The sequence below is a fragment of the Stegostoma tigrinum genome, chromosome 18 (genome assembly GCF_030684315.1).
Source record: "Stegostoma tigrinum isolate sSteTig4 chromosome 18, sSteTig4.hap1, whole genome shotgun sequence".
NCBI lineage: Eukaryota > Metazoa > Chordata > Chondrichthyes > Orectolobiformes > Stegostomatidae > Stegostoma > Stegostoma tigrinum.
The window spans coordinates 3,338,175-3,359,685 of NC_081371.1; the positions used below are offsets into that span (position 1 = coordinate 3,338,175).

General features: G+C 41.9%; 1 protein-coding gene across 2 annotated transcripts in view; it reads left to right on the forward strand.

Annotated features, from left to right (window-relative positions):
- nup205 (nucleoporin 205) overlaps positions 1-21,511 on the forward strand; it is a 100,602-nt gene that overhangs the window by 43,010 nt on the left and 36,081 nt on the right. For both annotated transcript variants that reach the window (XM_048549296.2, XM_048549297.2), the window contains 8 exons: positions 4,101-4,182; positions 4,789-4,953; positions 5,559-5,683; positions 7,913-8,027; positions 8,280-8,429; positions 13,300-13,374; positions 16,405-16,562; positions 18,023-18,103. In XM_048549296.2, the coding sequence (XP_048405253.2) occupies positions 4,101-4,182; positions 4,789-4,953; positions 5,559-5,683; positions 7,913-8,027; positions 8,280-8,429; positions 13,300-13,374; positions 16,405-16,562; positions 18,023-18,103 (951 nt within the window). The remainder of the gene's footprint in view (positions 1-4,100; positions 4,183-4,788; positions 4,954-5,558; positions 5,684-7,912; positions 8,028-8,279; positions 8,430-13,299; positions 13,375-16,404; positions 16,563-18,022; positions 18,104-21,511) is intronic.

Here is a 21,511-nt window from a genome sequence, read left to right on the forward strand (position 1 = left end):
AGAAGGCACTTGGCAACCCACTATTAACTGAATGCTGCACCTTCCCAAATACTGCAGCTACTTCGCTCAACTTCTCAAAATTACAGCTACCAAATTTGTACTCTGGAGCTTCAGAGAAATTTCTTACCATGCTAGACCCTGGTAAATGAACAATCCCTGGAATAACAGGGGAAAATCAAGGCCCTGATGTGACAATGACTGTCTTGATTCCCTGGAAGAAGGATACCTCGTAAGATTGCAGAAAACATTGAAAAAGGTTCACTTCAGGCAATCAAGCTGAAGGGACAGAAACCTTTACACTGCCTGGGAGCAGCAGAGCATCGACTGTATCAGCAGCGCAGGATCCACACGAATTCCATCACTAAACAGCACCAAATAAACCCGGCCAGCAAACAGCCAGGAAGATAACTGAGTGGTAAAGCAGCATTAAATAAGTCTTTCAAGGCTGCCACAGCAGACAATCTTCTCAAGTCCCTCACAAGAGCAACTGGACAGTGCCCTGATTGTTACCAGGTCACTCAAAGCAGCTGGGGTCGATGGGACTTGCGCAGAATCCCTGAAGCATATTGGACCACAGGGAAGGAATTGGTGAGCAAAATGGTTCACCTGCATCCACATTTGTGTCAGTCCAAAATGATGGGCATTCCCTCGTCAGGCAAACCGTATGATAACCTAGGTAGATAAGCAGGAGGCTGGAAGAACACAGCAGGTCAGGCAGCATCTGGAGGAAAGGAGCAGTCAATGTTCTGAGTGTTACCCTTCTTCAAGACTGTATGTGGGGGTAGGGGGAAACTGCAGGTAAAGGCAGGGGGAGAAATGGTGGCAGAATGTTGGCGATGGGTGGTGGCAGGTAGTAGGTGCGACCTAGTTGGTCAACGGGGTGGGTGGGGGGTGGTGGTGATGAATCATGTTGGTGGCTGCACGAGAGGGTCAGAAGGTGGAATGGAAGAGAGGAGGTGGGGCTGGAACAGGAGCTGAGGGATGGGTGGGAAGGTTATTTGAAAAGGAAGAACTCAATGGTGAGTCCTCTGGGCAATAAGGTGTCAGGATTGGAAGTGAGGGTAGTTTGTCTCCAGTTTGTCTACCTAGCTCCAGGTGTTCCCTGGCTTGCTGTGTTCTTTCATCTTCCTGTTTGTCTATCTGAATTCCAGCCTCTGCATTTTTATAGGTTATCGCTCTGGTTATAACCAATGTAGCTACTGCATCATTGCATGCAATCAATAATGTAAGGGTCCTGGAAAGCCACCTAAACAGACTGTGTCGCCCCACGAACCACGACACAGGTTTTCATACTGGCCACAGGTGCTCTAGACCTTCTATAATACAACAACCCAACAAGCGACAGCCCTCGTCCTAGATTCTCCCAGGAGGAAATATTTTTAAACGTCCACCCAGTCAAGTCCCTCAAGATGTTATCCTAATATTTTAAGGCTTGTTTTTAGCGAATCCTGAGAATGGGTACTGCCTTGGAGTTATTCTTTGCTTGTGACAATGTGGTGCACAGGCACACTGCTGAACTCTTTGTTTTAAAATTTGCTGTATGAAACCTCTACGACTAATTAACTCCATGATTCACAGATGTGTGAACCTTTCAGATCAAATCAGCTTCCCACACATAAGCAGCTTCAGAGACACTTCTCATCCCACATAACCAACTCCCACAGGAATCAGTTATTTGGCATATATACCAGAGATCTCTCTTCAACCAAGCCACAGCTCATATGCTGACGACTTGGCTGGGTTTCACAGCATCAAGAAAACTCATGGAAGATGCATTTTCTCTGAAAACCTATTTCAGAAAATGGAGACTCCAATCTCTGTCTGAATACAGCCAAAGCCGAGGAGAAAAACTTCATCTCTAGTTCGGTGCTGATCACTCCACTTCCCAAGCCCCAATGGCACGTATGTTGGCATCATTTTAAATCATAATTGACCGAACATCAATGCTAGAACCAAGGCCAAGACTAGAGCCTGTGGTTGCCAGCTGGGCTACCGAGTTGACACAATATTGGCTATTTCAAGCACCCTGGTCTAGCTGACAGCAGAGCACTGCAGCACTATCTGGCCCAGGAACCACCACATAAACATGATAGATATCCAGCTTTGGGAAACTGAGATTATTTCTACAACATTGAGGCCAACACAGCTTAAGTAGCTTCCTGTGTTCACAGACAATGAAAATCTTGTCTGATGGGAGGTAAGCATTCTTCACAAAGAACATCGCCTGCTGACAGCTAACCAAGCACTCCCATTGACTCAGAACATCAAAACCAGACACAATCCTGAAATCCTATAATGTCTATTGGAACATGTCCCATAACCTAGAAACTAAAAGCACGTCCCACCAGAAAACACAAAATAATGAAGAATGGTTACTGTCAATAAATGTGGAGCAGGAAAAGCACAGCAGGTCAGACAGCCTCCAAGGAGCAGGAAACACTTCGAGACGAAACCCTTTGTCAGACTGGTTACTGATTTGTGTGGGGTTCCAGGCTTCAACCTCCCATGGAAAGTCTCAACCACTTGAAGAGTGGCCAAAGATATTGTGACTATTTGCTTCGAAATTGGAACGCAAGAAACAACTTAAATTGTGATTATATCCATTTAAGTCGGATCGTCACCAACATGTTGAAGTCCTACCTGGAGATCCATTCCTGCTAGCATTGTGACTACTCTCACGACATCAGCTGAAACTGTTGAATGGATTGTTAACTTTGACATTGAAGTGTGACTGCCTCCCAGTCATAAAAATAAATAAACCCAAAATTCTTCTATAGGTAGGAATTAACTTTAAAATTCATAATTTTATACCTCTTCCTGTCCTGCCCCTTCCCTTTCTTTGGAATGATCTTCAGCCTTACATGCCTTCAATTTCTGGCATCATACGCACAAGTTTTATTCATGCTCCAATTGCAGCCATGCTTTTAGCTGCATTCACCTTCAAGTCTGGAATTTCCTCCCTCAGCACCTAATCCTCACTACCTACCTTTGCTTAAATCTCTTTTGCTGAATTGTTTTTGTGTCTTCTTTCATAGTATGTTTTTTTATTCATAATTCACTGATTTTATTGATAAATGGGGACACTTTGGTATAATATCCCCAACATACCAATGTTAGCTTTTATTCTGTACCTTTATTGGGAGTACTTTGCATTGAACCATTGGTGATCCTGACTGGGGATTGCTTCCTGTTGATTTTCCAAAGTCCACGTGAAAAATATCTCACAAATGGTCAAAGCAAAATGTATGAATTCTACACCTGTGTGCAGTGTACTTTCCCATGTTTCAGAAATTGAATGAAAGCAGAAAATGTTGGTAATACTCCACTCTGGCTGATGCAATCAGTGAAAGATCACTATCCTGAAATGTCAACTTGGTTTCTTCGAGTTTCCTCGACCCGCTGAATATTACCAGCATTTTGCGTCAGAAATAATGGGAACTGCAGATGCTGGAGAATCTGAGATAACAAAGTGTGGAGCTGGATGAACACAGCAGGCCAAGCAGCATCTCAGGAGCACAAAAGCTGACATTTCGGGCCTTGAGCCTTCATCAGAAAAGGGGTGGGGTAGAGGGTTCTGAAATAAATAGGGAGAGGGGGAGGTGGATCGAAGATGGAGAGGAGACAGACAAGTTAAAGGGGTGGGGATGGAGTCAGTGGAGGTGAGTGTAGGTGAGGGGATAGGTCAGACGGGGAGGATGGACAGGTCAAGGGGGCGGGATGAAGTTAATAGGAAGGAAATGGAGGTGCGGCTTGAGGTAGGAGGAGGGGCATATGTGAGAGGAAGAACAGGTTAGGTAGGCGGGGACGAACTGGGCTGGTTTGGGATGCGGTGGGGGAGGGGGTGATGCAGATTTTGAAGCTTTTGAAATCCACATTGATACCATTGAGTTGCAGGCGTTTTCTTTTGTTACATAATTTCCAACAATTACTATTTTGCTAGCTGTCAGATTTCATGCCCTGTCAATGAAAGTCCACAACATAAGGATAAAAATTGTAACTTGTATGTCTATTCGTATTAACTGTTCATCAGATTTGTGCATTCATAATGAAGAAAAGGTATGTGTCCTGCTAACAGTGATTCGTTCTTGCCCTTTATGTAGACTGTCAGTGAAACTTTGATGTCTGGTTTTGTGGACTGCTTGGACAGTGAAGGAGCTGAAGAAATGATTCAAGCTGACACTGGTATGTACCATTCTGGGAAAGTGATGTGGAGATTCAAAGCTATATATGAGGGCACCAGTTAACTTTGTTTTAATTGGATTGCAGTTGGAATTGGCAGGTCATTGTAACCTCATGTCTTTGGGAAGAAATGTAATTTAGCTTCAGTTTGACAATGCTGTGCAGCTCCAAATTGTGAATAAATGATTTACGCTACCATTTGTACTTAATTGGGTATCCTGCACAGGATCTTTAAAGTTAGATTGGTTCACTTGCCTTATGGTTTATTTGGAATTTTATTTTATTTGTTGGCTGTTCTAGACATAGAATTCCATATACACATGTTCTAATCATTAGTCAACGCAACCAATGCCGAATGTGCTATAATCTTTTCCAACTCTCTGGCTCTCTCTCCTTTCTGACTTCCACCAGCTTGTCTCCTGCTCTTCCTTAGCTTTCTATTCATTCTGCTATATCTCAACTCCAGTCTCTGATTCCACTTGTTGATTCCTGTTACACTGTCCTTTGAACCCAGTTCCCTGCCAATGCTGTGACCTTTAACCTCTGTCCTTGTACACAGTACTCTGTTACTGGGTTATCATTATGTTCAGATCTGTTTTCTCATCACAGGCGTTGTTGCAGAGAAGAGAAGTACCCAGGTCAGACACGACACCAAAATCCATATCTTGAGTTTATTGATCAACTCCTTAGACTTGAAAGCTCCCAACCTGGCATTGTATTTACTGGGTTATGAATTGCGAAAGCCAGTGAATGCCACCAATCTGCAAGATCCAGGTAACTTCAACTGTGACCTCCTCCTTCGTACAATTCCACCTTAGAAATCTTCAATATTTTAAATTCTTCTACAATATGCTCGCTGAGACACTTGGAGAAATTCAAACAACCATGATTAAACAGCCTTCATCTGGATGTGAGTTTGCTCGCTGAGCTGGAAGGTTAGTTTTCAGACGTTTTGTAACCATTCTAGGTAACATCATCAGTGAGCCTCCGACGAAGCCACGGCTCACTGATGATGTTACCTAGAATGGTGACGAAACGTCTGAAAACTAACCTTCCAGCTCAGCGAGCAAACTCACATCCAGAACCTCAACCTGAGCTACAAATCTTCTCAAAACTTGCTAGCTTTCATCTTCCTGTCCCTACAAAAGCTTTTGGCTTAGGTAATGAATATAGACATTAATGTTTTAATAATATGCTGTAATAGTGATGCAGGTCCAGAACAACGCCTTCACAGACATGTTTTTCCATTCCTTCTGTGGCATCGACCACTGCTCTTTGCCTCTGTAGTCAATCTGTTGTTCCCCAGAAATATGATTTACAACAACATTAGATAGTATTGTAGTTTGTGTTGAAATGGATTTATTTTTAATGTAAATTAGGTGTTCTTGGTTGTCCACGAACCTGCCTTCACTCCATTTTAAATATTCTTGAGAAGGGCACTGAAGGAAGGAATGGGCCCCTTGCAGTCAAGGAATCTCCACATTTAGCTGAGCTTTGCTATCAGGTAGGAGTTAACTTTCTTACCCCATCCCCATTTTAGACGAATACTTGGTGTTTACTTGGATCTGTTTAATTGAGGCATTGCCTTGTTTTTGTTAATCTTTGCTAATGACTGTTTGCCATTGAAAAGTATTTTGTAACAGACTGCCATAATATTTCCACACTGAGATTGATTTTTGTTGCCCAAGGATTGGAGAGTTGTGGAGATAAAACAGGTGAATGGATTTGAGGTACTGATCAGCCTAGTTATGAATGGCTGAGCAGGCTCGAAATGCTGAATGGTGTATTCCTATTCCTAGAATATTTCTGAGAGAGGATATATTAGCTGCAACATTTGGCATCCTGAGAGAGAGGTGACTGATCGCATTGTTAAACCTATTAGCTTGTGTTCCTCTTCTGATGAGTACGTGCCTCTCCTTAGACTTTATTGTTACAGTTCCTAAAAAGATAAATAACTTGCAGTCATAGGTGCCAGAACAGCGGAGACTGTTCAGCCCATAATATCTAGACCAGACAGCAACTTGACTGAACTAATCCTGTTTTTCAGGTTTTCGCCCATAATCCTGGATGCAGAGGCAATGCAAGTGAATATGTTTTCAGGCTCTTCCCCTCTTCAGCTTCTATCTCTGGCCTGCAATCTGCGGCCTCTGGCTTTTGGCCCTGCTACTAATGGCAAAAGTGCCTTCCCATCCACCCTGTTTATGCCCCTCGTTATCTTATAGACCTTTGTGATGACCTGTCTCAACTTTTACTGCTCTGAGGAAAAGAATCTCAGCCTATCCAATATTTCTTCATAACCTGGACCTGCCAGGCCAGACAGCATAGTGGTAAATCTCTTCAACCTCTTGAGTGCAATTACATGCTTCTTAAGTGGTGATCAGAATGTTTAAGCAGTACTCCAGTTGTGGCCTAACTATCTTTTGAACTTCTGAAGAAGTGTTGTTAGGCTTAAACATGTTCATTGTGGTTTCTCTCCACAAATTCTGCCAAACCTGCTGAGTTTCTCCAGCAATTTCTGTTTTGTTTGTTTCACCAGGTTAATCCCTGGAATGGAGGGACCCTCTAATGAGGAGAAGCTGAGTAAGTTCGGCCTGTACTTGGAATTTAGATGGAGAGAGCTGCCTTTATTGAAATATATAAATTCTTGGACCATTATAGAATAGATGCTAAAAGTTGCTTTTCCTTTTGGGAAGGTCTGGGACAAGCGGATACAATGTCAGAGAAAGGGCCTGTCCATTTACATCCATCCTGGTGAGAAGGATTTTTTTCACAGTGTAGTCAATCTGGAATTCCTTATGCAAAAGGCTGGGTCATTAGTATATTCAAGGCTGAGATGGACACCCTTTTAATCAGGAATGTCATTGAATAGTTATAGGAAGAAGGCAGGAAAATGGAGTTTAGGATCATCAGATCAACCATGATCTCACTGAATGGCACAGGAGATTCGATTGGCCAGGTGACCTACTTCTACTCTTATATCCGATGATCTTACAGGAGGGTTTCTCCTGTAGATCTAAAAATGATTAGAAAACACCATACTGCAGTCCTACTTGATTTTTTTTGCCTTAAACACTCACTTCAGTTCACCAGAACCAATGTTATTCATGGATGCTCCCTTTTTGTTTTCTTGTCCAGTCAGGTAGCTTTTTGTCCCAGAACTGACATTGATGGTGAGAGAACCTTGGAGATTTCTTACTCTAGCCAATGTGAGTGTCAGCTCCTCTACTTAGAAAATGTTGTCTGAACTATTCACCATGTGTTATTCCGTCTTTAAGGCTTTCCTCAAGTGTACTGCCCAGAATTCAAACCAACACCCCATTTATCAGTGCCCCCACTACCATCAACCCTCCTAATCCCACCTTTGATCATAAACTAAATTTATGTCAATGTTGGTGTGAGCAACCTTAGAGAGTAAAGAAAATAAACCCATGAGTTGCTTGTGACTCCTGTTCTTCAGCTCATATAATTATGGTCACCAAAATAATAAATTTATCATTTCATTTTGATGCCCTGCACAGAGTGGAATGAATTAGCTTTCTCTAAATGGGTTGATGCATGGCACCAGATGTCCTAGGAGTTGGCAGCTAACCTCAGGGACCAAGTCAGTGTTATTCGGGGAAGAGTTGAACAAGCATTGCCCAAATGAATCGTGGAGTTGTTCCTCATTTTTGAAAATCACAATTACTGTATGCCTTCACTCAAAGAAAAATTGGTAATGTTTCTCCTCCTCCAGGTGATTTATCAGTTGTGTGCATATTCAGATACCTCTGGACCAACCATGCGATACTTGAGAACAAGCCAAGATTTTCTTTTTTCCCAGCTGCAGCATCTTCCCTTTACAGTTAAAGGTAGATGATTTCAAGTTTGTTCCTTCTTCCCACTTTTGAATTTTCTTTCATTTTAGAAGGTCTGTCTTTTGCCTCTTGATATGTTCCCTAAACCACTGTCTTTTTTTCTATCTGTTTTCATTCCCTCTTGTTTTGATTACGACTTGGTTTTCAGTTTCATCCAATGTTTTGTGTTCTGTCTTTTCACCGGTATCTTTGTATGTCAAAATAAATTGTAACTTCATTCAAAACTGAAAGAATTCCTCTCCACAGGCCATAAAATCTCAGCCTTGAACCAGATGTCATGGTTGATGAAGACTGCTGGGATCGAACTGCGTGTGACATCTTTGAATCGACAGCGTTCTCACACACAGCGCCTCCTCCATCTGCTGCTTGATGATGTGCCACTGCGATCTTACTCTGGTAAGTATTTCTGAATGTGTACAGGGATCACAAACACACAACTCAGTAAGAAACCATTTGGATCATTGTCTGTGTTGGCTCTTAAAAGAATCATACAGTTAATGCACTTTCTCTTATTATCAGGGCCTGCTGTTTTGTCCGTCTTAAATATTTAAGATTTCCTTTTGAAAGTTACTATTGAATCCATTTCTACCGTCCTTTTAAGCGTTGCATTCCAAATCATCAGTTCAAATTTTCCATTGGGTTCTAACTTAAGTTAGTAATTCTGTCTGACTGGAGGATTGACCATCCAGCCACTGGAAATATTTCCTCCTCATTTTAACCTTTTCAAAAACGCTTCATAATTTTGCTTCTATAAAACTTCCCTTCAACTTCTTCTGCTTGAGGCCTCCCGAAATGATTGACATGTTGCTCTCACTGGCTGCTTCCTGTTTGCGTATCACCGAGATTGCTGTTTGGTTTCATTGAAACTAATTTGAAGTGACATGCAGCCACTGTTGAGTGTTGTAATTTCACTGCATTCAAACCAGGGAGCCACCAGGTGCTCTCAAACCCATCCTGAGTGATCTCCATGATTGGTTTGGAGATAATTCTTTTATGCTGAGGATGTTTATATTCTCTTCACCTAATCAAAAAGAAATTGCAGACTGTGCAGATCATCCAAGATCTATGTGGACGTGAGCTATATGGATCCTCAAAATTAATTTCCTTGTCTCTGCTGAGATGTTTATTTCTCTTTGGAGGGACTGGCTGCTTCTGGTAGAAGGAGTGATCTGTCTACAATTGACCTCATTGTCACCAGTGTGGAGGAGCAAGGAATTAATTTTTTTTCAAAGTATTATATCTGAACCCCATCTTTATTGGGACTGTTGAGTGCTGAAAAAACACTTGTAATGATTGAGGTGCCACCAAGGTAAACAGTTTTCTTGACTCGCTGAAGAAAAACCAGTTGGATATATGACCTGATGGTGTCCATAAAATCGTTTTCCCAGTGGGATGTTCGTGAAAATGACCCGACTTGAGAGTATATTGTGGGGGTTCTCTGGAGAGGAAAAATGTTCTAGTTGTACAAAGGTCGAATTTTTTTTTTCGAAATATAACAACTGAAGCCCGTAAAATGTCTGTGTTAGAAGAAGCATATATATCAGATAATTGAGAATATAAAAGTTGAAATTTACTATTAACTTTTCTGTTACTCCACAATAACAGGAGAATGCTGCCTGTGGGCTGTCATTATCTCATTTTTGAAGGCCTCCAATTTCAAACCGTCCTTTTTACCTGTGAATAGTCGCTGCCGCTCACTTTTTGAGGATTCCTGTCCAATGTTGTAAAAATTGGCATTGCCCCGATTTAGAACTTTAACTTTTAGATCAGGTCTGTTCTTATCCGTAACTAGAGAAATATGATCAGTAGCCCCAGAGTGCTCCCCCACTGACACCTCAGTCACTGGCTCTGCCTTATTTCCTGAGAATAGGTCAAGTTTTTGCTCCTTCTCTCATTGTTGCATCCACATACTGAATGTGAAAGCTTTCTCAGACAGTTAGGATTGATTGAATCTCTGAGTATAGGGGTAGGAGGAGTATATTCAAGAGAAATCAGGATGTCAAAAAGGGGATATAAAATAGCTTTGGCAAATAGGATTGAGGAGAATCCAAAGAGATTAAGGGTAAAATACATTAAGGGCAAAAGAGCAACTAGGGAGAAAATAGGGCTTCTTAAAGATCCAACAAGACCGTCTGTGTGTGGAATTGCGAGAGATAGGTGATATACTAAACAAGTATTTCGTGTCAGTATTTACCATTGAGAAGGATATGGAAGGTAGAGAACGTGGAGAAATATATAGCGATAGCTTGAAAAATGTCCATATTACAAACGTCTTAAAACTCAGTGGGATGGATAAATCCCCAGGACCTAATCAAGCGTCTGCCAGGGCTGTGTGGGAAGCCAGGAAAATGATTGATGGGCCCCTTGCTGAGATATTTGTATCATCAATAACCACTGGTGAGGTCTGGAAGACCACAGATTGGCTAAAGTGGTGGCCTTTTTAGGAAAGGTTGTAAGGAAAAGCCAAGGAACTACAGACAAGTTTCCTGACATCAGTGGTGGATAAGTTGTTGGAGGAGATTCTGATGGACTGAATTTACAGGTATTTGGAAAGGCAAGGGCTGATTAAGGATAGTCAGCATGGCAGGAAAGATTTTCTTAAACTTGAAAGGGTTCAGAAAAAATTTACAAGGATGTTGCTGAGGTTGGAGGCTTCAAGCGATAAGGAAAGGCCAGGGCTATTTTCCCTGAATGGTGAGGGGTGACTTTTATAAAGGTTTATAAAATCATGAAGGGCATGGATAGGATGAATAGACAAAGGTTTTTTTCCCCGGATAGGGGAGCGCAAAACTAGAGGTTTAAGGTGAGAGGGGAAAGACTTTAAAGGAACCTAAGGGACACCGTTGTCTTGCAGAGGGTGGTACATGTATGGAATGAGCTGCCAAAGTTTGGTACAATTACAATGTTTAAAAGTCATCTGGACTGGTCCATAAATAGGAAGGGTTTAGAGCGATCAGAGATAATGGGAACTGCAGATGCTGGAGAATCCGAGATAACAAAGTGTGGAGCTGGATGAACACAGCAGGCCAAGCAGCATCTCAGGAGCACAAAAGCTGACGTTTCGGGCCAAGACTGTTCATCAGAAACGTCAGCTTTTGTGTTCATCCAGCTCCACACTTTTTGTTATCTAGGGTTTAGAGGGATATTGGCCAAATGCTGTGAAATGGAGTAGATCAGTTTAGGATATCTGATCAGCATGTGCAAATTGGACTAAACGGTCTGTTTCCATGCTGTATATCTCTGACTCTACGAATTACCATTTGATTTGATTTTCTTATTTACTGACTCTATTTGGTCTCCAGAAACAATGGTATTCTTTCAAAAAAGTGCAATTCATAATTGATTTGTTTGAAGCATGACAATTCGTTTTCTGGGGAAAGTGTAATTAAGAGAGATCCAGTTTTTGAGCTTTATGAACTGGCCCTCTTGTATTGTGTGAGGGAAAGGGGAAAAACATAGGTGAACGCAAACCATGTTGCATGGACCCCCGATAGTCATTCCTGCTTGATTTACTTCGGCGGGGTGGATAATGTCACAGAGCTCGGGTGTCTGGGATTTTACTCCAGCCAAGATCTAGTGTCTGTGATAAATGGAGGAAACAGCTGGAATGAAAGAAAATGCACCATGATTTGTGAATTATGGGTTTGTAAAGCATTCACGTTTGTGCAGTCCTGTTTGCCACATTCTCTAGTTTGTGGTGTTCTTTTACAGCTCCCACAAGGAGCTCGCCCTTTTTTCTTTAACTATTCTGCTTCATGTCAAGCATTGGAACTCCTGCATGACAGCGTTGTTAACTCTTCATCTGCCCTTTGAATTGGCTGAGCAAGTCACTTAGTTGTGTCAAGGCAGCTAGGAATGGGCATTAAATATCAGCATTCCCAAAAATCCACATCTTGAGAATTTATTATTTTTAAAACATTTGATCCCTTAACTTCAATGAAGCATGTGGTGGGATTTGAATTGAGTCAATTCAAAACTGCGTTCTCTAATGGTGACCATGAAACTATCACTGGTTGTTGGAAAAACCCACCTGGTTTACCGACACCCTTTAGGGAAGGGAATCTCCGGTTCTCCCCTGGCCTACCTTCTGTATGATCCCAGTCCCACACAAATATAGTGGACTCTCAACTGCCCTCTGAAATGGTCCAACAAGCAACTCAATTCAAGGGCATGGCAGGCCAAGCAGCATCTCAGGAGCACAAAAGCTGACGTTTCGGGCCTAGACCCTTCATGAAGGGTCTAGGCCCGAAACGTCAGCTTTTGTGCTCCTGAGATGCTGCTTGGCCTGCTGTGTTCATCCAGCCTCACATTTTATTATCTTGGAATCTCCAGCATCTGCAGTTCCCATTATCTCTCAATTCAAGGGCAGTTAGGGCTCGGTATTTGCCAGTGATGCTCACAGCCCATGAAAGATTAAAGACAAACAAAGAGTAATTGTGGGAAAAATAAGAAACAGGAAATGCTGGAAAAGCTCAGTATGCCTGGTAGCATATGTAACAAGAGAAAAATAGAGTTAGTGTTTCGGTTCATGACCTTCTGTCAGCGGCTGTTGTGAAAGCTGAATGGCCTGAAACATGAACTCTGGCAGAATCCGTGGACAGAATCACATACAGAGAAGGTTATTCATTTCAAAACAAAATTAATCGGCCCTTGAAGGAAATATATTTGCTATTGAGTTAGAGTGGTGAAAAGGAATGGCTGGCTTTACAGAGACCCAGTAAAGACCGATAAACCAAATAGCCTCCTTCCAAAATGACTGTGACCTAAATATTTCCTGCCTTTTCAGCTTTTACTTCTGATTTCTAGCATCTGCAGTATTTTTGCTTTGCAACAAAATTTTCTGAAGCCTGTGAAGCATCACCACCTTTCACCTTCACTATCTTTCTTGATATTGATTGAGCCTCCCAAGAGAAGCAATTGCATAAAAATCTCAGGGAAATAACCTCAAGAGAACTAAAGATGACAAGAAAGCGGCCACTTTTCATTTCCTCAATTCTAAGAGCAGATAAATCAAATAGTTTCTAATTGAGGAATTTTGCCTTTCTCCATTCTTAAAAAGAGCTAATAATGCTCGCAGGTTTGAAGTGGTAGGCTTTGATCTTTTCAGATAAAGTAATCCTCTGATATGTTCTCATTTGAGTCTGCTCCCTTCATCTTTTGATGAATTTGAATAGTTCATCAGCAACCTAGCGCTGTAAATGACTGTTGTGTGATTTGCAAAATTTGCAATTTTATGGCTCATGCCCACCCCATCTTTATCTACTAGTTGATGCAGAGGGGAGCCTGGAAGAAGAAACAAGAAACGTAACTGGGCTTCTGCATTTTGACACCACCACCAAAGGTATTTGAATTTCTGAATCATGTCTGTTCCATTTGTGTTTTGAAATCTACCCATTTGATTAAAATGAAGAGGACATTAAATCATTATTCAGCATGTGGCATGGTGTAGCACCGTGAATCAGCGTTTGTAGACTGATTTATTAATATAGCAGTATAAATAATTAATGGAAATAATCATATGTAAACCAATTCACTTTGTGTGTGGTATTTTAATGATTACTGTCACCATTACCAGGACCTATCAGTGTTCTAAACTGGTGCTCTTCCTCTAAATAAGACGCCCTTGCCAGCCACAGCCCCGGTTGTATTGTGCCTTGCAATAGTGTTTAGAAGGGAATTGCAGGAAGAAACTTGGTCATGCACCTGCAGCTATGAACTTCAAGTTGAGACAGAGATTTCCAAAGAATGTAAGAATACCCAAAGGAAGAGGAGTATCAAAAGTGCAAGCACTGGCCGCTTGACCGTATTTGCTTTTTTTTGGTCACGGATAGTAAAAGGATGTGTTGTTTGATAATGTTTTCCAGTCATTGAGACGATAGCACCTTTGTACCTGGCCTTGCACTGGCCCTGAAACTCATACCACATTACTCATTCAATCATCGTTAGAGTGCAAAATTTCAAACATAGCATCTGGCATTAAATCTAATTCTGCCATTGGACAACATCTAGTAAATAAGGGGAGTTTGTGGTATTGAGCTGTGTCTGTTACATCCCTTGGTTTCCTTGGCCCACTTGGCTCAGTTTGCTGAACAAATTTGCATTGGAAGCTGAGGGATGACCTTAGAGATTTATGAAATCATGAGGGACACGGATAGGGTGAATAGCCAGGGTCTTTTTTCCAGGGTAGGGGAATTCAAAACTAGAGGGGCAAGATGTAAAAGTGAGTTAAGGGGTAATGTTTACACACAGAAGATGATGCGTGAATGGAACAAGCTGCTAAAGGAAGAGATGGAAGTTGTTACAATTGAAGCTTTTAAAAGGCACCTGGATGAGTATGTGAATATGAAGGGATATGGGGCAAATGGCACAAGGTTAGATTGGGATGTCTGGTCGGTGCAGATGAGTTGGACTAAAGGGTCTGTTTCCATGCTCTATGACTCTATAACTTCCCCTGTGCTAGCTGTGAACTTTGTGCCTTCTCACATATCACACTTATCCATCAAATGGAACTCCCAGATTCAGGAATGTGGCAGGTCACCTCGCCCCTAGAGTACTTTATGCCATTCGGTGAGCCTGTGACTGATCAGAGACCCTGTCTCCGCGTACCCACCTTTAACCTCTTTGCTTAACAAAAATCCAGCAATCTCAGACAAAATAGTTTGTTTTAAATCTAACATCGTTTGCTGTTTGTGGATAAATTCCAACAACTACTATTTCCATAAGAAAAGTTTCCTGATTTTATGCCTGAAAATTCTGGGTTGAAATTTTAGCCTAAGAATTTAATCCAAAACCCTAGAGTTAGTAATTAGTCATAATAGTTTCCCCTATTCTTTTTCCCTTTAATGCCTTGAAATTTCAGTTTTAAAAAAAATCCTTTAAACTGTTAAATTCCAGGGAATACAACCTGTAGTTTGTTTAATCTTTCCTCGAGCTTCACATTGAAATGCAAGTATCATTTCAAATAAATTATTCCAAGGCCATCTTAGTCTGAAGGTATGGAATGGAACCCAGAACTACTATCTGTTCCAGCTGTGGTCCGCAGTGGTCCAATATTGTTTTTGTCTTTGTTTTGCTGAAGCTTAACTTCTACTCCCTTAAGTGTGAAGATGAGCATGCAGTTAGCTTATTGATTACTTTGTATATTTGTGCACGATGTTTTGATAATCTGAGTACTAAGATTCTCTTTGGCTTGCTGCTATTTCTACATTTTGACTGTAGGAAGTGTTTTTAAGTCAACAGGAGATCATTCAGATTTACCAAGGTTACAGTTATAATGATCAATCAATATTGCTTTATAATGTTACGGTTCTACCAACCACCTAACAGCCAACCTCTCTGCTGGACTCCCATGCTAATTGATATTAACATTTCTTTCTTTCCTCCCTCCACTCTCCCACCCTCTCCTCTTCCTGCTCCCTCCCTAACACCACTGCCAACTAACTGTGATTGAATAATCCACTGCTACATGACCTTATTCCATCCCTGCCTCAGCTGATCTGTTGAAACACCCCTTCACACCCCTTCACACCCCTTCACACCCCTTCACACCCCTTCACACCCCTTCACACCCCTTCACACCCCTTCACACCCCTTCACACCCCTTCACACCCCTTCACACCCCTTCACACCCCTTCACACCCCTTCACACCCCTTCACACCCCTTCACACCCCTTCACACCCCTTCACACCCCTTCACACCCCTTCACACCCCTTCACACCCCTTCACACCCCTTCACACCCCTTCACACCCCTGTTACATCTAGGCCTGACTAGTGTACTGCATTCTTGGCCAGCCTCCCACCATCTAGTGCCTTTAAGCGCGAGGTCTACCAGAACTCTGCCTCTGTGTCTGAACTCAAACATAATTGCATTCATCAATCGTTGACTTTGACTAGTTGCCAATGAAACAATGCATTTTTTTTTAAATGCATGTTGTTTGTATATCTCCCTACCTCACTGTCTCCCTATCAGTATAATCGCGTGCAGTTCTAGAATCCTCTTTTAAGGTATCTATGCCCCTCTAATTCTGGCTCTTCGAGCACCTCCAAATTTCATCTCACTGCCAATAGCAGCTCTACCTCCAGCTACCTGGGCTCTAAGCGCTAGAATTATTTTGCTCAATCTTGCCCACCTGTATCTTTAAGACTCTTCTTAAAACCTATCAAACCTTGGTCATTTGCCTTCTATTTCCTTATGTGGCTCTATGTCATCTTTTGTTTTGTAATACCTGTGTGAAGTGCCTCAGAGCATTGTCTTACATTTAAAGATATTAGGAAAGTACAAATAATTGTTCATGGATGGGTAAATGTTAATTCAATTAACCATTTGAAAAGCTGTGAGACTGATACCCCCGATGTTACTTCTGATCTAGTGCGTCGTAAGATTCTCAGTATTCTAGATTCAGTTGACTTCGGCCACAAGTCTCCAGAAGAGCTTCATCTGGATTTTTTTGATCGTGCCCAGATTGAACAAGTCATCTCTAAATGTGAACATAGCAACCAACAAGGCCAGACTGTCTGCAATGTGAAGGTAACTAGTGTATTGAGTACAACCTTGCATCGGTATCTTTAGCTTCCCTGGTCTTTTCGTTTCGTTATCCACACTCAATGCATTTCCTGTCTGTAACACGTTGCTTTTAAATTGAAAAGTGCAATGGCATTCTTGTATTCCCTGCCTTTGCATTTCCACTATCTGCTCTGTTGTAATCCCTGCATCTTATGGTCCCTGCCACTGCATTGTCTGTATCCCAGGTGTTTATTCTATATTTATTCTACCTTGTGTCCATTCTTTCTGTTCTGTCTCTGTAGCATTTTCTATCTATATTGCTCACCTCTGCCTCTCCATCTCCCTCTCCCTCTCCACTATCTTTAGCTCTAGCTGTCTTTCTGCCCTCCCCCGTACCCTGAAGCCCCCCACCCCCACCAAAAATAACAAGCGTTCGCTGTATGTTTCGAGTTTCCTCCCCTTGCCAACAGTTGAAGATTGAGTGCCTTTCTTTAGTGGCAGTTTCCTGTTTGATTATGCGAACAGCAGACGCACCAAACGGCGCAACGACCTGTCAGGATGATAATCCAATGGAAAGTTGACATCTACTTTTTATGCAGTCACCAAACATTTTCTGCAAAATAATAGTCAATTAAAATGGCTAGCTGGGTGACTTTTCCATGAAAGTGTCAATTGCTTTTGTTGGACACTTCTGTCTATTGGTCTTCTGATTGAGGTTTCCTATTTATTCCCCATGGAATGCCTTGGTCTGCTGATTTGTCTCCTTAGCCCTTGCTTGTATAAGCTTAGCTTACCTATCTTTGGCCTTGCATCCTATCTGATATACAGCCATACTTTGTCTTAGCTTACCTCTTGCATTTCAATTTTCTCCTGTTCCTTCATGGGCAGTGGCCTTGTCAGACTAGCAGGATACACTTGGAATGAGGCATTTGATTTTGTTCTGGGATAAATAGTTATTCCACATGCCTGACTAATGAGTAATAAGATAGAAACTGTGTAATCTTTGTTAAGTGTAAGGGGAATCATAGCTGAATTTAATTCATCCTTCATCACTGCGTTATGTAATAAAGCATAGCCATCCTTTTGAAGAAAGTTTTTGGTCATCAGCAGTGTCTGTCTGAAGCAGAATCGGGCTTAGTTGCCCTTACCGGTTCAGGGAGCTTTGTTCGTGAACCTTATGACATCTGTCCAGGTCTCAGTTTGGTGCAGCTGGGCTCTTGGAGTTTTAGCTGCTGTCCATACCAGATAGACGGGATACTTGAGCCTTGGCTGCAGCATATCTGGGAGAAGGCACTACATCACTAAACTGCAAAGAACTAGCAGCGATCTCATTTTGCCTCCGTCGTGTTGGAGCAAGATCTCTCAGAATACAACTTATCTGCTTAGTTCAGATCAGATGGCAAGATACCATCTTCTGATGTATTGTTATTTGGTGTAATCTAGTGCTGTTACTACTTTCACTATGAATTGTCTTACCTTCCCAGCTCCTTCACAGAGTGCTTGTTGCAGAAGTGAATGCCCTCCAGGGAATAGCAGCCATTGGACAAAGACCTTTACTAATGGAGGTGAGACTTTATGTACAATGAATTACTTGTTCTGCTGTACTTGATTTTCTAACTATTGCTAAAGTGGGAGACGTTAATATATATATAGTCCCAACCCCAGCACCTATGTTATATTTATTAAACAGCTGAGCTGTGTCACAAAACTGCCAGGGTCGATTAACGTAAGTAGGAGCAGGCCATTTGATGCTCAAGTCTGTTCAGCATTTCAGTGGGTCGTAGATGATCTGACATTCCTGAAGTCCACTTTTTCCTAGCCTTTCCCTGTAACCCTTAATGCCCCTACTAATGGAGAATCTATCTCCACCTTAAATGTATACAAAGACTCTGTCCCACTCTGCAGCAAGAAGTTCCAAAGACTCTAAATCCTCAGAAGAAATTCCCATTCATCTTAGTCTTAAATTGGTACCTCTTTATTCTGGGACTGTGCCCTCTGGTTGTAGACTCTCCCACGAGGAAAATATTTACTCAGCATTTACCTTGTCTAGCCCCTTAAGAATTCTACATGTTTCAATGAGATCACCACTTATTCTTTTGAACTCCGGTGAGTCAAGTCCAAACCTGTTTAATCTTTGGCTATACGATAATCGCTCTATCACGGGGATCATCCGAGTGAACCTTCTCTAAACTGCCTTCAATTAAACAATATCTTTCCTTAAACAAGGGAACCACATCTGCTCACTTTGTACAGTTGCAGTAAGGCTTCCCTTCGCTTATACTCCAACTCCCTTGAAATAATGGCTAACATTCCATTAGCCTTCTGGTTACTTGCTGCACTCATGTGCTAGCTTTCTGTGTTTCATGTACAAGTTCCTTCAGGTCCCTTTGTTTTGCAACTTTCTGCCTATTCTGCAATATTTTGCAATATTCTGTTCTTTTGTTTTTCCTTCCAAATGAGCACCTTCACATTTTCCCACATTATACTTGATTTGCCAACTTTTTGCCCACTTGCATACCCTATCAATATCTCTGTAAACTGTATCCCCCTCACAACCTATCTTTCTGTTTATTTTTCTGTTGTCTGCTAATTTAGTACCAGTACATTCTCTTTCTTCTTCCAAGTCATTAATATATATTGTTAGTGGTTGTGATCCCAGCACTGATCCCTGTGGAACCCCACTGGGCACAGGTTGTTAATCTGAGGAGAACCTGCTCCTCCTCTCTCTTCTCCCACCACCACCCACCCACCTCCAGTCACCGCCCCGTCAACCACCACCTTCCCCCTACGCATAAGTGTACACATACACAACCTGTTCCTTAGTTAGTTGTTTATCCATGCCAGTATACTACCTCCAAAGCTGTGGGCTCTTATGCTTTAGCCTTTCGTGAGGTGCTGTGTCTTCTGGAAGTCCAAATCCAACATGCCTGCTGGCTGTCCTTCATCCACTCTGGTTGAGGCTTCCTCGCAAATCTAATAAGTTAGTCAGGCACAATTTCCCTTTCGTGAAGCCATGTTGGCTCTGGTTGGTAGATTATGAATTTCCAAATGTTGTGCTGTACTTCCGTGATAACTGATTCCAATACTCTTCCAACAATAGATGCTAGGATAATCAGTCTATAGTTCACCACTTTTTCTTTTAAGCTCCCTTTTTGAATAGGGGTGTCACATGAGAAAGTTTTCCCATGTTTTGGTACATTTCCAGAATCCAAGGTTTTACTTTTGGAAAATTACAGCAAATACATTCACTATCTCTTTACGTACTACTTTTCAGTTCGTAGAATTCAAGGCATCATTTTATTTAGTATTAATGAGATGTTTGAAGTATCTTGCATCATAAAGACTGATGCAAAATATCTGTTTAACTCTTCTGCCATTTCCTTGCTCCCTGTAACGATCTTCCCAGATTCATTTTCTAGGGTGCGTATGTTCACTTTGACCTCCCTTTTCCTTGTTTTTGTATTTAAAGAAGCTCTTAATATCAAATTTCTGTATTCCTTGCTAGTTTGTGCTTTTGATTTTTGACAAGATGGTGAGGGAGATAAAGAGGTACTGACTAGGAAGGATGTCACATCCACACTCCGGACATACTGGAGGGCTCATCTACAGAGGCATGATGGGTGGAGCTCAAAAATAAAAGGGTGCAATCATTTTGAGGGGATTAAACAATCGGGCTCCCAAGAATCACTGAATAGTTAATGTGGGCAGATTATGAAAAAATGCAAAAACAAACAGGGTTGTTGTAGTGGGTGACTTTTAACTTCCCCAGTATTGACGGGCGCTTCCTTAGAGTAAGAGGCATAGTTGGGACAGAATTTGTTAGGTGCATCCAAGAGGGTTGCTTGAAATGGTATGTGGATTGTCCAACTAGGGATGGGCCATACTGGACCTTATATTGGCAAATGAGTCTGGCCAGGTAACTGACCTTACAGTGGGAAAGCATTTTGGAAACGAGGATCACAGCTATCTTATAATTTTGAGTTGTTTTGAATAAGTCGGGACCTTGCAAGAAGGTACTAAACTGGGGGAGGGCAAATTATGTCAGTATTAGACAGGAGCTAGGAAGACTTAATTTCGAGCAGCTATTATCAGGCAAGTCCACATTTGACATGTGGGAATTGTTTAAATGCCTCCTGATTAGATTTCAAGATTAGCATGTTTGAGGAAGTAGGAACAGTAAGGATGGTAAGGTGTGGGCTTATTGGATGACAAGGGAGAGAGTGTGGATTTAGTCAAACAGTTAAATGAAGCATATGTAAGATTTAGAAAACTAAAATAAGACACGGCCCAAAGGAATATAAACAAAGTAGGAAAGAAGTCAAGTAGAAAATTAGGAGAGATAGTAGGAACTGTAGATGCTGGAGAATCTAAGATAACAAGGTGTAGAGCTGGATGAACACAGCAGGCGGAGCAGCATCAGAGGAGCAGGAAGGCTGACGTTTCGGGCTGAGACCCTCCTTCACCTTGTTATCTCAGGAAATTAGGAGAGCAAGGAGGGGCCATGAAATGACTTTGGAAAATTTAGTTGAAGAGATTCCCAAGGCATTCGACACATATTTGAAAAGCAAGAGGATAACTAGAGAAAAGGTAGGACCACTCGGGGGATAAAGGAGAGAACTTGTGCTTGGAAACAGAGGATGTGGGCGTGATCCAAAATGAATATTTTGTATTGGTGTTCACCCAGGGGAAGTATATAAAGGATAGTGAAATATGTGTGGAGAATGCTGGTTTGCTAGGGCATTTTGAAATCAAGAAAGAGGCGGTGTTGAGTCTCTTGCAGAGCATTTGACCATAAGACCATAAGACACAGGAGTGGAATTAAGGCCATTCGGCCCATCAAATCCACTCTGCCATTTAAATCATGACTGGGCATTTCAGCACCACTTCCCTGCACCCTCCCTGTAGCCCTTGACTCCTTTTGAGATCAAGGATTTGTCGATCTCTGCCTTGAAGGCATCCAACGTCCCGGCCTC